At 49.0% G+C, this 14,705-nt stretch overlaps 1 protein-coding gene across 2 annotated transcripts in view; it reads left to right on the top strand.

Moving 5' to 3' along the window:
• The window catches only part of scube3 (signal peptide, CUB domain, EGF-like 3), a 93,194-nt gene that overhangs the window by 20,964 nt on the left and 57,525 nt on the right, over positions 1–14,705 (top strand). For both annotated transcript variants that reach the window (XM_036533145.1, XM_036533144.1), the window contains exon 3: positions 4,704–4,829. In XM_036533145.1, the coding sequence (XP_036389038.1) occupies positions 4,704–4,829 (126 nt within the window). The remainder of the gene's footprint in view (positions 1–4,703; positions 4,830–14,705) is intronic.

The raw sequence follows: 14,705 nt of genomic DNA, 5'->3' as shown, positions 1-14,705 counted from the left end.
CAACCCACCATTCCCTCTCTTCCCAGATTTTGAGGTGAGCCTGTTAGGGGGAGATGAAAAGCTGTCGGATGGTGGCTCCCCAGGGCCAAAACTGATTAAGCAACACAGCATGCAGTTACGTGCTGGATCAACACGTTACAGCTCTAAGCCCCACCCTCAGACGGGAAGTGGTCAGGAGATCACGGAGGCGGGGGGAGGTCTCCAGTCACCTGACGTTCATTTTGGCCGCCGGCTTCAAAGCGGACTCACCTGAAGAGCGAGAGGGCGGGGGGGGGCAGAGGTGGAGACGGCTCCTCGCGTCGGGATGAAAGGAGGCCGTAAATTTCTTACACATGTTAGCAAACGAAATTAAGATAGTCGATGAAACGGCGCTCAGAGCCCCTGCCAAACAGACAGAGATGTTTCCACGGCCATGTTTGCCAGCGGCAGAGTGTAGCTGAAGGCTCAGACGCACACATACTTGTTTTTATGACTGATTTTTCAGCATCGTACAAAGCGCATAGATCATAATTTCCCCCTTTTTATTATTAGTATTGTTATTATTATTATGGCAAAAGCATATTTCATAATGGCATTTTCCTCTGGTGTTATTTTTTAAATGCATCTGACTCGTGTGTTTTCTATGGCAGCCTGCCTGCGGGTTGTAAAGTTTGCTTTATTGTATTTGTTTTAAAAGATGTATTCGCTGGAAAGACCCGCGGAGAGAAATTTCTAGAATGGGAGCCGAAGCCTCCCAGGTTTGTGCGACTTCCTCCAACAGCTTTTGCATCTCTAAATGATTCCTTACATCTACAAACACAGTAAGTCCTGGTAAAACATAAGGCCGCGGGTGCGACTGCCTGCCTGGCAAAGCGGAATTACCACATTTATAACCAAAACATTTGTTTGTCATGCCGGCGATTAAGCGTGCATGGTGATGTGTCGAGACTGAGATATTAGAATGGCTGTCCAAATAGACCCCTCTGCGGGTTTTGCTGTACGGCTCAGCGGGCAGTACGGTGATGCTCTATAAGCAGTTTTCTGCCCGCTGCTAACAGCGCACCATCAGTTAAAAGCACCCACTCGCATCCACTCTTGCCCCAGGTGAATTCAGACGACAAAAGGTTGGTGAAAATGTCAAGGCACAAGCCCCACCAGTTTCATTTAATGTGACGCACCAGCGAAACTCCGGCCATTCATATTCATGCGATGGGAATAGGGCTTTTTTCTCGCAGAGCTACTGGCAGAGCGCCGTAGTCTGAGCTCATTCGGTAACTTCCCGCACGTCTTTGAGCGAGGGCACTGCGGCTGCATCCGCTGCGGCACTTCATCAAGCAAGTCTCAGCGCAGTTGTATATAAACTGATAATATCTTCTCATCAGCAAATAATCTCTGCCACGTCAAATCCCGAAGGGGGCTTATTAGTCTTGGACCGTGGCGCATTTTTTATTCTCTCAGTGTTATCATCTGCGAAGGACTCATCATGACTGTAATGGCGCGGAAACAATGCGATTTTAATGGCGCAGGCTGCATTGGAGCATGGCACTCCATAATACATAGTGAGTGCTGAAATATATATGCTGCCTGGGGAGATACAGAGTGGGTGAGGCTGGAGGCCTTGTTCGTAGACCCCCCCCCCCAGAACAGTAGACTCCTTCCTCTTCTTTTCTCCTGCCTGACTGAGGCTCGGTGCTGGGTCACGGAACCCCTCTTTGTCACCGGCTGGAAAACAAACACAGTCCGACCACACAAACCGAGGGGTGCTTTTGTGATGCTAATGTGGGTCATTTGCACCCTGCCGGGAAACTGCGAGAGCGAGAGAGAGAGAGAGAGAGAGAGGAAAAGAGAGAGAAAGACAGAGTGAGAGGGAAGGAGAGAAAAAGAGGGATATAGAGATGAAAGGAGTGTGGTTACTAAAACAAAGGAGAGAGTGTGGTTACTAAAATAATGGAATTGTTTCCTTATTCCTTTAAAATGATATATAAATGGTGATCCAAAGAATCCATCTCTGTTGCAGTCTATATAGATATAAAATGTCTGACAATAGGGTAGTTTTCATTGATGGGCATTAGCTAACAGAGTTCTCATATTAGCTAGCATGAGAGCTTATAGTAAGTGACAGATTGATGGAGGAAGTCTCCAGTATTGAGTTTCCAGAATAATTTTCCTCTGTAACTTTCAAATCTCACTGTCACCTTCAGCGAATGTCTTTTTTGTCTCGGTGCCCAATCCCCATCACTCAGGTTTCTGATTCTCTTTGGCTCATGTCACGCAGTTAGAAGCTCCGAATCCCAAATGAAAGATTAAAAAAAAAAGTTCGGCGTTGTTTTAGGAACAGGATACGAGCGTGCCGAGAGCGCTTTGGGCGCAGTGTCTGAGGGCGTCGCTTTCATCCTCCTCCTTGAACGGGATGGCACGTCTGACTGGTTTCCCTGGGCGTGCGCTTTCATGCTGCCACCACAGAGAGGAGGAGGGCCTGGCGAATGAGGGCCCTCGAGCCCTCGGCAATCAGAGGATATCTCCCAAAATCCCACAGCGCGGTTTGGCTCGAACCCCTCCCCCCCCGCCGTGTCGGACCTGGCATTCCTTCGCCGGAGGGTGTCTCTGCCCTATCAGATGGCAGTGCGGCTTGATTGCCCGCTCCAGCCCGGCGCTGGCGGGCTCCCGGTGTTTGATGTGGTGCGTCGTGGGGCATCAGCCGGTCAGGAGGTTCCTCACGTGACATGGAGCATGGAGGCACCTCTCTGGAGGTTGGCATCGGCACGGCACGCTAGCTCACTGTCTGGGCACACAGCCGGCCTGTTTCATGTGGTGGGTGACGCTCCCGCAACGCGCATGGGACGACTGCCCGGACCCCCGGTCTAATCAATCCTGCAGCGGCAGCAGCAGCAGCAGATCAGGGGGATGCAGGCCCATTCATGCAAGCCTCTTAGCCCCTTTCACAATCCAGATCCTTGTCAGTGTTTTCTTTCTTTCTTTCTTTTTGGTAAATTTACAGAACTGCTAACAAACTGTTGTGTAATTATGGTCACACTCTGATTTGGATTTGGGAGTTAGAGGATTTTATGTAACCTGCGTCCTTAAGAATGAAAGGCTTGCAAATAAAACCTCCAATTAAAACCAGGGACGACTACAGGTCACGTCAAAAGGTGGCAAGGAGACAGTCGTCACTCTTCGCATCATGTCACATTGTTACGTTGCATTATATGTTATATATGTTACAATTGTATACACGCAGCTGAATGAAAGTGAAACAAAGCTTTGCGCAATCAAGTCCTTATCAGATATGTCAGGGAAGCTTGTCGGGTTTCACTGTGCCCAGCCTCTTCTGTATAAAATTCATTGGATGTGCCTTTGCAATTTTAATTGACTTACACAGCTTGCAGTTTACTAGATTAAATATCTATTTACACAGCTGGATGTTTACTGAAGCGATTCAGGTTAAGTACCTTGCCTCAGCTGTGCTGGGATTTAAACCGGCAACCTTCCAATGACAGTTCCCAGGCCACGTCTCCGCCCTGCTGCCCGGTGACGTGGTGATGCAAACACGTGAGTGGGCGGCCCGGGGTTGGGGGGGCAGGCGCTGTGCGCAGGCACGGTGCAGTGATGATGGATCTGTGTTGTGCTGTCCCAGCTCTGGGGCTGGAACTCCCTGTCCTACCCCCCACCCCCGCCATCGCCACCACCCCCACCCCCCCTCCCAACGTGAGTGCGGGTGTGCCAGCCTGGTCCCAGCGCTGTCGGCTCAAATTAAGCAGCGCCTCACCTCTGCCGCTGAGCCCCGGCAACTACAAAGCCAGGACAGGCCGTCCGGCTAATTTGCTCCAAATTGGCCAGCAAATGCACGGGGATTGCCTGCATCTCCTCCCTGCGCTCCATCAATCTGCACCGCCGCCACCCCGGCCACTCGCCCGCTTGTTATTTCAGCTGCGGGCCTGCTTCCCCTCCACACTGCCTCTCCTTCTCCCTCCCTCCTTCCCTCCCTCCCTGCCTCCTGCTTTCTCTCACTCTCTTCCTGTTTCACTCTTATTCACCCTGTCCTGCTCTTACATCTCCTCTCTTTTGACTTCTCCCTCTCCTTCTCGCACCGCCCTCCTGTCCTTTTCCCGAGTCCACCTGTCGTCTCTCTCTCTGTTGGCCTTTTCTGTCTATTCCATGAATCCTCTCTTCCACTTTCTGCACCTCTCGCTTGTGACCTTGAACCGAGGCCTCCACTGACCTGATTCCATCCCTTCTCTTCACATCTTGTCATTTTCATATCTGTCATATCCCCCTCTTTCCCCTGGTTCCCCCTGCTCTGCAAATGCCAGCACAAATCAAAACAGCCTTTCTGTGTCTGTTTAATTTCCAGGCTGAATGAATTCCATTTTTGCTTGCACTTTTAGCTCTCTGGTTGTACTTTTTCCTGTATGACTCCTGTGTGCTTTGAAAACCTCCTCTAACCAGGACACAGTGTCCCTGAATGTAGATCAGATTTTTTGATACATAGGTCAATGAGCGATAAGCTGCTTTGCTAAGATGCATGCACAACACATACATAAAGCTGGTGATAGAAACCTGGTGGTGAGCTGGAATGCCTTTAGATGTCTTTAAATTGTCTGCTGTTGGGGTTTTGTGGACATATATTTGTTTGAATAGTCGGTTGTGGGCTGTTGGAATTTTGTTAACGTATCTTGGGGTGAACCACGGCCTCTAACCCCGTCCCCCCCCGTTTCCCCCCGCAGATATCGACGAGTGCGAGAGCGAGTACAATGGCGGCTGTGTTCATGAGTGCATCAACATCCCGGGGAACTACAGGTGCACCTGCTACGACGGCTTCCGCCTGGCGCACGACGGACACAACTGCCTCGGTGAGCAGGGTCTCGGGAGGGTACAGGGGTGGGCCGTCATTAGAGGCCTGCTTTTGGGGACAGCATCGCAGAAGAGACCAGAAAAAAGGGTCTGGCTGAGCCCTGTGACCGGGGTTCTTCACATCATGTGCCATCTATAGACAACGGCCAGGAGACTACAGAGGCGGAACGAATTAGCTTCATTCAGCAGGGGATTGGGGCGTAGGTCAGCCACGGTTCACTCGTCACACCTCTGGAACACCTTGCAACCTGCTCAGGCGTCTGCGAGTTACTTGGATAGCTTCAGGGGTATGCCTCTATCCTCCATTTGGTGTCTGTCCCCGGTGCACTATGGGACTCAATGTGTGAAAAGTCTTAGCATTAGCTTGTGTACATACCAGAGGATTGCAGGCACCTTGTCCTACGCTTACACTCAGAGGTCATTACAGTGGGGGGAGCTTGATGTTCATTTGGCATTCATAAGTAGTTGGGTAGGAGGAAAAAGAGACAACAGTGCCTTGTTAACACCTTACAAAGAAGGGGGATATTCCAGAATGAATTTCCTGCCTTTTCTTTGACTTGTCATTTTGAGTTGCCAGGGAATGTCCTGTGTATAATTTTGCCTTCATTATTTGATTCTATTTCATGACTTGTTGACATTTTCCACATTATGAACTGTATTATGTCATCTATTTTTTAATACGATTATTTTAAGATCTAAGCTGTCACCCACTTTTTTTTAAAAAAAAAAGGAAAAAGGCGAGGTCTAGGTTTCTAGCGGTGCCTGAGGTGAAGTTTTTTGGTAAAACTGCATCTCTCGTGTCTTTTGATCATTTTATGATATAACAAAGCAGGGAGTGTTTGAGTGCTGTCCCCCCTCTGTACCTCAGGGTTAATATGTGATCCCCGCCTACGTTCACCCCTAGCAGTTCTTTCCCAGTATTTAATAAGCAAGGTATACTTTCACTACTTAACTCCTCGCCGTACAAAAAAGTTTGAAAGACTCACTCAGAAAGGGTCAATTTATTAAGAGCTTGACCTAGAGACTGCACTCTGAGGGAGCTGTCAGTGGACCATATTTTCCCAAGGTTTAGTGTTACACCCGTGTGTAGTTTGCATTAGCCCTGTGAAACATACATTAAACCAGAAAGGTAACGAAATTAGGGGGAAAGTAAAGCTCTCCCTCCCTTCTTTTTTGTCCAGGGTTTTCCCAAGGTCCTCTCACAGTTGATTTAGATTACAATGCGGAGCCCAGGGCTTTGATGTGCATGTAGTGGTAAATTATAAAAAATGACTCGGCTTCGAACGCGGCGATTCGGGCTTTAAGCAACTAGCTTCAGCTGTCTTTAATAAATCGTGTGATAAATGCCTTACCCCTGCAGCCTCCCGTGTCAGAGGCTTTTGCTCACTTCCTCCTCTGTAATCAGAGCCCAGCTTCCCTGCGCGCTCTCTCCTGGGGTGCACTCAGTTCCCGTCCTGCAACTCTCAGACACCCCAAACCTCACCAACGTCCCCTGACCCCCTGCACCCCACCCCCAGCTCCCTCCTGCAGACAGAAGCGCTGTAGCCTAATGCCCTCCTGGGTGCCACAAATGCCTTCTCCCTTCTCCCATCTCTCTTTATATTTGTTTGAATGTGAAATACTCTAAACATATGCACAGTGCAGATGATAAGCGCACATAATATGCTGTTAAATATCCTCTATATTTAATGCACCAGGCCCTGGACATCTTCAGAATCATAACAACTTTAACTATACAAAAATGTAAATCGCTGCCGTTCAAATGAGCCTAAATTAGTTAGGCATAAATCTCGTAACTATAAAAATGACCTTGAACAGTAAAGCTAGTTTGGATCAGGTTTGTGGCTGTTGTTAAATGTGTTGTAAGGATAGAGTACACATAATCAAGCAGCAATATTTTTAAAAGCAATGCACAGATCACATTCCCAATTCTATAATAATTGATTGACAGGTATGTTGGGAGGAAAAGTGTTCTCGGGCACGACGGCTAGCAAACATCATTATCTGTTATGGCCCCCGGGTGTCATTACTGTCCTCAGTGTGGCCAGGACTTTACACATGTCACCTGTCTGTCAGCCTCGCGGGTCCACGCTGTCAGTCCATCAGAGAGAGAGCTGACAGCAGCAGTCCATAGATGATGGGGAAACTTGGTGACATCTCCCTTTTAACCCACTGTGCTGACTCGTATCTGTCTGCGGCTGGTCCATCTCTCTCTAACCGTCTCTCTATCCCTTAATCTCTTTTGCTCTCACTCCTTCTCTCTCTAGCCTTCTCTCTCTGCCCTTATCTGTCTTTTTCCTCTCAATCCTCTCTTTCTACTCTTCTCTTCCCCCGCCCTCACCCACCTCTCTCCCTCCTTCCCTATCTCTTCGTTTCTTTCGTCATCTTTCTCCTTGCACTTCTCTCTCTCCTTCCCTTTCTCTCTCCCTCCCTCTCTGCCTTTTATACCCCATGCCTCTCTCTCACTCATCGCTTCTCTCCCTCTCTGCTTCCCTGTCTCCCCCTCTTCTCCTGTCTCCCTGGGGAATTTCCCTGGCTCCATTCTGCCCTGTGTTAGTGGAGCTTTGATTCCTGTCAGATCTTAGGCAACGCTGCCTCCAGTCCTACATAAATCTTTCATTCCTTGTTTTTAATCGAATTTAAGTAGTGATGCTTGACAATACCTGGACAAACTCCCACTTTCAAATACCCATTAATCTAATATATTATTTAAAAAAACTGAGTTGTAAACCACTGTTTGAGAGATTGCTGTTTTGTTCATGATGAATCCGTCGTGCAGGTGTGTGCTTGTCTTCTTAGCATTATCAAACAGCTCTTTCCCTATTGTCTCACCCTGCCCCTCATCCTGCTGCTAGCTCTCTCCAGCCTTACGCGCACACACAGACACACACACACAGACACACACACACACACACGCACACACACACGCACACAGACACACACACACACACAGACACACACACACACAGACACACACACACATACACAGACACACACACACAAACCCATACACCTATACATGCACGCTCACACACTTTTACACAGCCACATACACGCATACTCACACATACACACACACACCCACGCACCCTCATGCAGTCACACACCCACACCCACCCACACACATGCGTATGCACATACACACATGCACAAACAGAGATGTACACATGTATATGCATATACACACACATAGAAGCTTATGCACACACACACACACACACACGCAGGCTGCCAAAGGCAGGCTCATTTTCCGAGCCATTTAGCAGGGAGTGAGTGCTCTGATGCGCTCGGTTCATTTGCTGCCCTGTGCATGGGCGGCAGCCTTGCATGCAGGTGTGTAATTGATGCACAGGCAGACATGCCTCACACTCTCACTCACACTGCCTCTGCCTCACACTCTCCCTCACACTGCCTCTGCCTCTCACTCTCCCTCACACAGCCTCTGCCTCACACTCTCCCTCACAGAGCCTCTGCCTCTCACTCTCACTCTCACTCACACTGCATCTGCCTCTCACTCTCCCTCACACAGCCTCTGCCTCACACTCTCCCTCACAGAGCCTCTGCCTCTCACTCTCACTCTCACTCACACTGCATCTGCCTCTGCCTCACACTCTCCCTCACACAGCCGCTGCCTCACACTCTCCCTCACACTGCCTCTGCCTCTCACTCTCCCTCACACTGCCTCTGCCTCTCACTCCCCCTCACACAGCCTCTGCCTCACACTCTCCCTCACACAGCCTCTGCCTCTCACTCTCACTCACACTGCATCTGCCTCTGCCTCACACTCTCCCTCACACAGCCTCTGCCTCACACTCTCACTCACACTGCCTCTGCCTCACACTCTCCCTCACACTGCCTCTGCCTCTCACTCTCCCTCACACTGCCTCTGCCTCTCACAGCCTCTGCCTCACACTCTCCCTCACACAGCCTCTGCCTCTCACTCTCACTCTCACTCACACTGCATCTGCCTCTGCCTCACACTCTCCCTCACACTGCCTCTGCCTCTCACTCTCACTCACTCTGCCTCTGCCTCACTGTTTGTGTGTTGACTTTCAAGCACCTTCAAGCACCATGTTGTGTGTGAGTGTGTTTATATATGAGTGTGAGTGGGCGTTTCTGTATGTGTATGTGTGTGTATGTGTGTGTGTGTGTGTGTATTTAACTTACTTCCACAGTTCCACAGTATTCCTTGCTGTGATGATGATGTGCAGCACACAGAGCACAGATAGCTGCCTTGTTGGCTCCCTTGTGATCACCCAGGCTTGTGCCTGTCAGGATTAAGAGGCCCACTCAATCAAGATTTGTTTAAATAAAATTTCAGAGTGCATGGACCCTTTTGTCAACCCACAAGCAGGACTGAAGGTGCTCGTGGTTTTAACTCTGTGAGGGATTTAGTGCCCCTTAAGGAATTATATGTACAGGCACACTCAACTTGTGTCCCTGCATTTTTCCTGCGATAAATACTCAATTATTTTCTGCATACAGAATAGGCCATTGTTTCCCCTAGAGAGCATAGTAACACATAGGCAGAGACTGGGATTAAGGTTTCCCTCTACTGACAGGAGAAACCCAATGTGTTGTGTGAATCCTCACCCAGCTGTAAAATGAGAGGGTATATCTGTATGCATATGTGTGTAGACATACTTACATAGATGTTTGTGTGTATAGTGGGTGCATTTGTACGTGTGTGTAGTTGAAAGACCAAATTTGTATGAATGTGTATCAGGACATGCTAACTGTGGGTGGTGTTAACATCTCAAGGTAAACCGTAGATCCTCGCCTCTTCTGTTGTGGGTTTATTAAATCAGAGTCTCGTTTTCCACCGGCATTGTTTTAATTAGAAGAGTCAGCCCTGCGAAGCATCAGAAAGCTCTGTCCAGACCTTCGTAGGTGATCTGCGAATCACGGGGTCTGTTTGAGCCTTAGCCTTGGGAACCTTGCCCTTGTTAGCGCTGAATCTGGCATCGACAGAGACAGGGTGAGAATTTAACAGTTTGGACAGAGCACTCGGGAGTATACAGTTCCATACTCGCTAGATCCCAGCATTTAAAGCGAGTTGTCTCTGACCGCATGAAAAATTTGAAAAAAACCATGGCTGGGTTCCGCCTTCGGCTCCATCTTCCTAAAGGCTTAAGCCCCTTTGGCCTCTCGGCCAGATTAGTCACTTTGGCTTGTAACCGGAGTGAGCCTGCAGCTGGTTCCCGGCGCGGCTCAGTCTAATTGAGCTCACAGAGAGCGCTTACGCTGGGCCAAACCACCAGACAGACATGGCCCCGCCACTAAAACACCATAGAGCCCCCCCACCCTCTCATATCTCTCAAACCAGCAGGTGCTCTCTCCAATACCCTACGCAAACCAGCCAGTCCTCATCAGGAGGTAACCCGCAGTGTGACCTCACGGCCGTGCTCTCAACCTTAATCAGCTTTGAGCTTGTACTTCTTCCACCTTTTTGCTTTTTTTCTAATCATATGTTTGGATGTGGCTTTGAGGGAGACTAATGTCTGGACTGCCGACTGACAGACTGAATACTAATGAAAATCTCAAGCAAAGGAATGGTTATTGTGAATGAAGCACGTAAGTGGATGGGTTTTTAATGTTGTTTAAACGTGCTTTTAAAGATTCCTTCCGTGGGAAGTGCCCTCTCTCTTTTTCTTTTGTTCGTTTTATTATGAGTAGCTGAATGACACAAGAATGCTCAAATCCAATATATCGAAAAAAGAAACTTAGGACCAATCCCACCTGTCATTCAGCATCAGTTGAAGAGGTATCCCCATCATAAAGTGGAGTCCACTGAAACTTGCCAAGCTGTGGCTCAGTAAGTCTGAAGGCATATAGCAGTAGAGCATAGTACTAATTGCATTGTAAGACATGATTAATTAAAATACCCAATAGGCTGTGCTAGTTTAATCATGCAATGTTTAATTTCATATGCAGATAAAGATGGCAGCTAAAACATATAAGTCCACTTATTGCTGTGCATATGTATATGCTTTTGTGGTTGGCAAATCCCAGTAGGAACCTACATGCTAACACACCTTTCAAAAAGTTGTCAGCTGAGTACCTCTATCCCTCATTCGTGTCTCGATGTATTGAATTGTGATTTTCTACTGTGCCTACATGTGGGAATTGGTCCCAGAACACAAGACATCTGAACGGGTCCAGTTGTACTGATGCATCTTAGCAACATCTTTGACTTGGTTGCTCTGGCCCCTGCCTGTTTCAGCGACACATTGCCACGGTGGAAGGTCCAGTGGTAGGTAATCCGCAGTGTCAGGAGCCCATTGTCTGAGGGTGACACAGCGTGGTAATTAGAGGAGAGCCCGCAATGCGGAGGAGGCGTTGCTAATGAGGCGTCAGCCGCGCGTCCTCCAAACTCGCAACAGGACTCCCGTTAATTGGCTTCGCTCTGCGCACCTAATTATGGGAGGCGGCGACGGGCGCCGGCGGAGCGTGAACCCGCCTCGGGAGCCTCGCGGGGGCACTTTGCGTTCCTCCTCCGCTTTCTGCCTGGATGCGGCTACCTGCTGCTTCTCAAAGGCGCGTGGAAGTCAGCGGTGTGGAAACGCCCGGTCTCTCCGGGCTACCGCGCGGCTAAGCTTAAAGGGCAGCGCTGTATTTCAGCTTTACTTCACCCTTCACAACCTCCACAATCTGCACAAATTAATAACGTACGGCCAGGACACATTCCAGTCAGGTGCAGGAGAGCTGAGATTTCCTGGACTTAAATCCAGGGAAGGTGAGAGGACTTTTTAACTGCGGAGGTCCAGCGCAGAGACGCCACCTAAATGTGTTTTAGAATCTGGCCACAGCATGTGCGACACACACAGCTCAGTCTGTGGGAAAAAGTGAACTGAATCTGAAACATCCATCCCCTTCACAAAGGAAAGCAGATGGATGGTGCCCCCTCCCCTTTATTTCTGCCCAGTGTACACATGTCCCAATAATAGTGAATTATGTATTTTCTTTTTAGCTTTATAGAAACCCGCAATTTCTGGAATTCTCTTCATCATTGTGAAGGGGGGGCTGTCGGAATTCCGCGAGAACTGAGCGTCAGGGCCAAATCTCATTAACATCTGTGCAAATACGGCGGGATCATTTAATGGACGAGAAACCGCAAATGACATGCTGTGCGACCTTTGACCCTGACGGAGGAGATGAAAGGGCTCGGGTTGCGAATCTGTCAAAATGCCTGCATGGGGCCCAAAAGGAGGCTGCAGCACACCTCCGTTATGATGAAGGCATTGGATACGCCGTCAGGCCCATGTTCTCGGACAGGGACAGAGGAGGTTGCCCACCCACCCATAACTTTTCTGTGGACTGTCTACTCCTAATACCAGACAGGAGTGGAAACAGACTGCGGCACTTCAGACAGGGTTATACAGTTGTGAAATACGTGAGAATACATACACAGCGCGTGACATCGGAATATATAATTCACACTTACATGAGCAACATTACTTTGGGGGGACAGTCTCTAAAAACTTCAGAAAGAGATAAAACACAACCAGAACCGTCTCGGCCCGTCATCTCAATAAATTTTTCTAATATGAGGAATGTCTTAAGGGCGTTACGGTTCCTCTTTATTCTTTGAAGCGGAGAGCAGGGGTGGAAACGAAGAGACGAGCAGCAGACAACAGAAGAGAAGACAGAGCAGTAAAGCGCGGCAGGGCTTGCTGCTGCGCAGATGTCCGGGTTTATGTGCTCAGATGTCTTGGAGCTCGTCAGTGCTGTCCGCATCCTGCCTTCAGTTATTTATTTATTAACATCGCCAGCTCCACTTCCCTCGGCAGAGAACAAAATGCAGTCCGCTGTCAAACCAGATCTGCTTTCACAAAACCCGGAGCTTTCAAATGGAAAGCGCCCCTCTTTTTCTGTTATTAATGCAGAGGAATGCACAGCGCTCGTAGGAGAAGCAGTCCATTAACACCTCTGAAACGGGACCGTTCCACTCCACTGGAGGGAACGCAAGCAAGAGCACACGTGTGGGATCCACAGACGGAGACGAAACACAGCAGCGCTTACAAGGAGAAAAAGCAACGACAGGAGACTTTTTCCGTGTTGCGGGAAACCGCACGGCTCGGCGCTCGTAGTTTTCGGCTCCCCCGCCGAGGCGGAACTTCTCACGACGCTGCCACGGTGTAGTAGCAATGTGAGCGAGCACCAGCCTTTTATGACGGCTGGTGGTCGCTCTTGCAGGTTGTTTGCTGTCCACTGTGATTCATTGCTCTCCGAAATCTGCCAGGAAGATGGGAACCCTCCATTCCTGAATGATAGCCAATTTACCTACTTCAAGTAGTTGTTGAAACGCACATAATAGTGGAGATATAGGGTCCTATTTTATTGACAGCTTTAAATGATTAGGGTTTTTTTCAGTGGGGTGTAGATGAGTCTGAGTATCGCTGATCTCCAGGGATCTCACACGAAGACTGATTTATCATTCGATAACTATATCTGGGGCCTGTATGGTATTGATCGTGGCTGCTGGAAGGAGCGGTATCTTTAAGTAAAGCAGCTGGAACTTTAAGAGGGCATTGCTGAGCGTGTCATGGTAAAAAAGCAGAGACCGCATCCCCCCCAACAGGTTCGATACGCGCCTCTCCTGAAAATGAAGCGCCCGAGAGCGCCCAGACTCCATCAGTCTCCTGATTGAGAGCTGCCACGCTGATGAAGTGCTTAACTAAACCCCCTGCTCCCCAGAGCAAGCAGGTACAGCAGCCTGATCCAGGGGAAATTAAACTGCAGCCTCTGAGGCGCTGAGAGATACAAACTGCTACCCCCTCCTGAGATACAGACACACACACACACGCGCACACACACACACACACACACACACACAGCGCACACACACACATACACACATACACACACACAAATGCATCTATTCACAGCAATACACACATAAACAAACACACATTTGCACAAATACACAAATGCACTCATGCACGCACACACACATGCACACACAGGCGACCACACACGCATGCACACACAGGTAAACACACACACACACACACACACACAGAGTCACACCGATCCCCTCAGACCTTCTCTGCCTGTATCAGCTCTGCTCTCAGCTCTAATTATGGCGGTGTCGCACAAACAGATCGAGTCAAGCTGGAGGCTAAACTCACTTCAGAGTGCGAGGAGGAGGTGGGCAGCTGCAGAGGGGCTTACGGCACTCTGTTACTCCAGCCGCTTCTGAGGGAAATGCCAGCGCTCCTCTTCACTGCAGTCTCTCAGCCTCGTTTAGCTGGAGCATGGACGTGACATTTGAACTTACCAGCAAATGTCATGAGGGTTTGAGAACCTTAAGTGAGACTGCTCGGCGCATGGTCGATACAGAAAACCAAACAACCCCCCCCCCCCCCTTTTGTTTCTTGAAATACACATTGACTTTTTCTGGCTGATTTCGGAATAAGTAACAGTTGGTACATGTTTAACGCTGGGGGCTTTACGTTTTGCATTTGCACAATACAAAGCAAATGAAGGCTGCTAGAACAGGCCCAATAAAGCTTCCAAGAGACCTGACCAACTGAAGCCAAATGTATAGTTAAAGTACAGTCCAACTCATAAACTGGTGACAGGTGCAGCAAGACTAGCCTGGGCCCCCGCAGAGAACAGGAAAATGTGCCTCTTATTGCTTGTCTGCCATTTCTTAGTTCATGGCGGCATGCACATGGTGATTGTAAGGAAAAATTGAAAGTATGAGAGTCTGGGCGACACCACAAACTGCAAGACCCCTGCTGACACACAATGAAAAAAAAAGTAATTTCAGCTCTGATTAATGTGAATGTGTCTGTGCGCTGGGCGCGTGTGTTTGCTCGCTCCCAGTTGTCCGCTTAAGGCTCAGTTCAAACCTGGCGCCGTGGTCAGGG

This window comes from Megalops cyprinoides, chromosome 7 (genome assembly GCF_013368585.1).
Source record: "Megalops cyprinoides isolate fMegCyp1 chromosome 7, fMegCyp1.pri, whole genome shotgun sequence".
Lineage (NCBI taxonomy): Eukaryota > Metazoa > Chordata > Actinopteri > Elopiformes > Megalopidae > Megalops > Megalops cyprinoides.
Note: the sequence above shows the minus strand (reverse complement) of the source record. Positions and strands in the feature narration are given on the sequence as shown.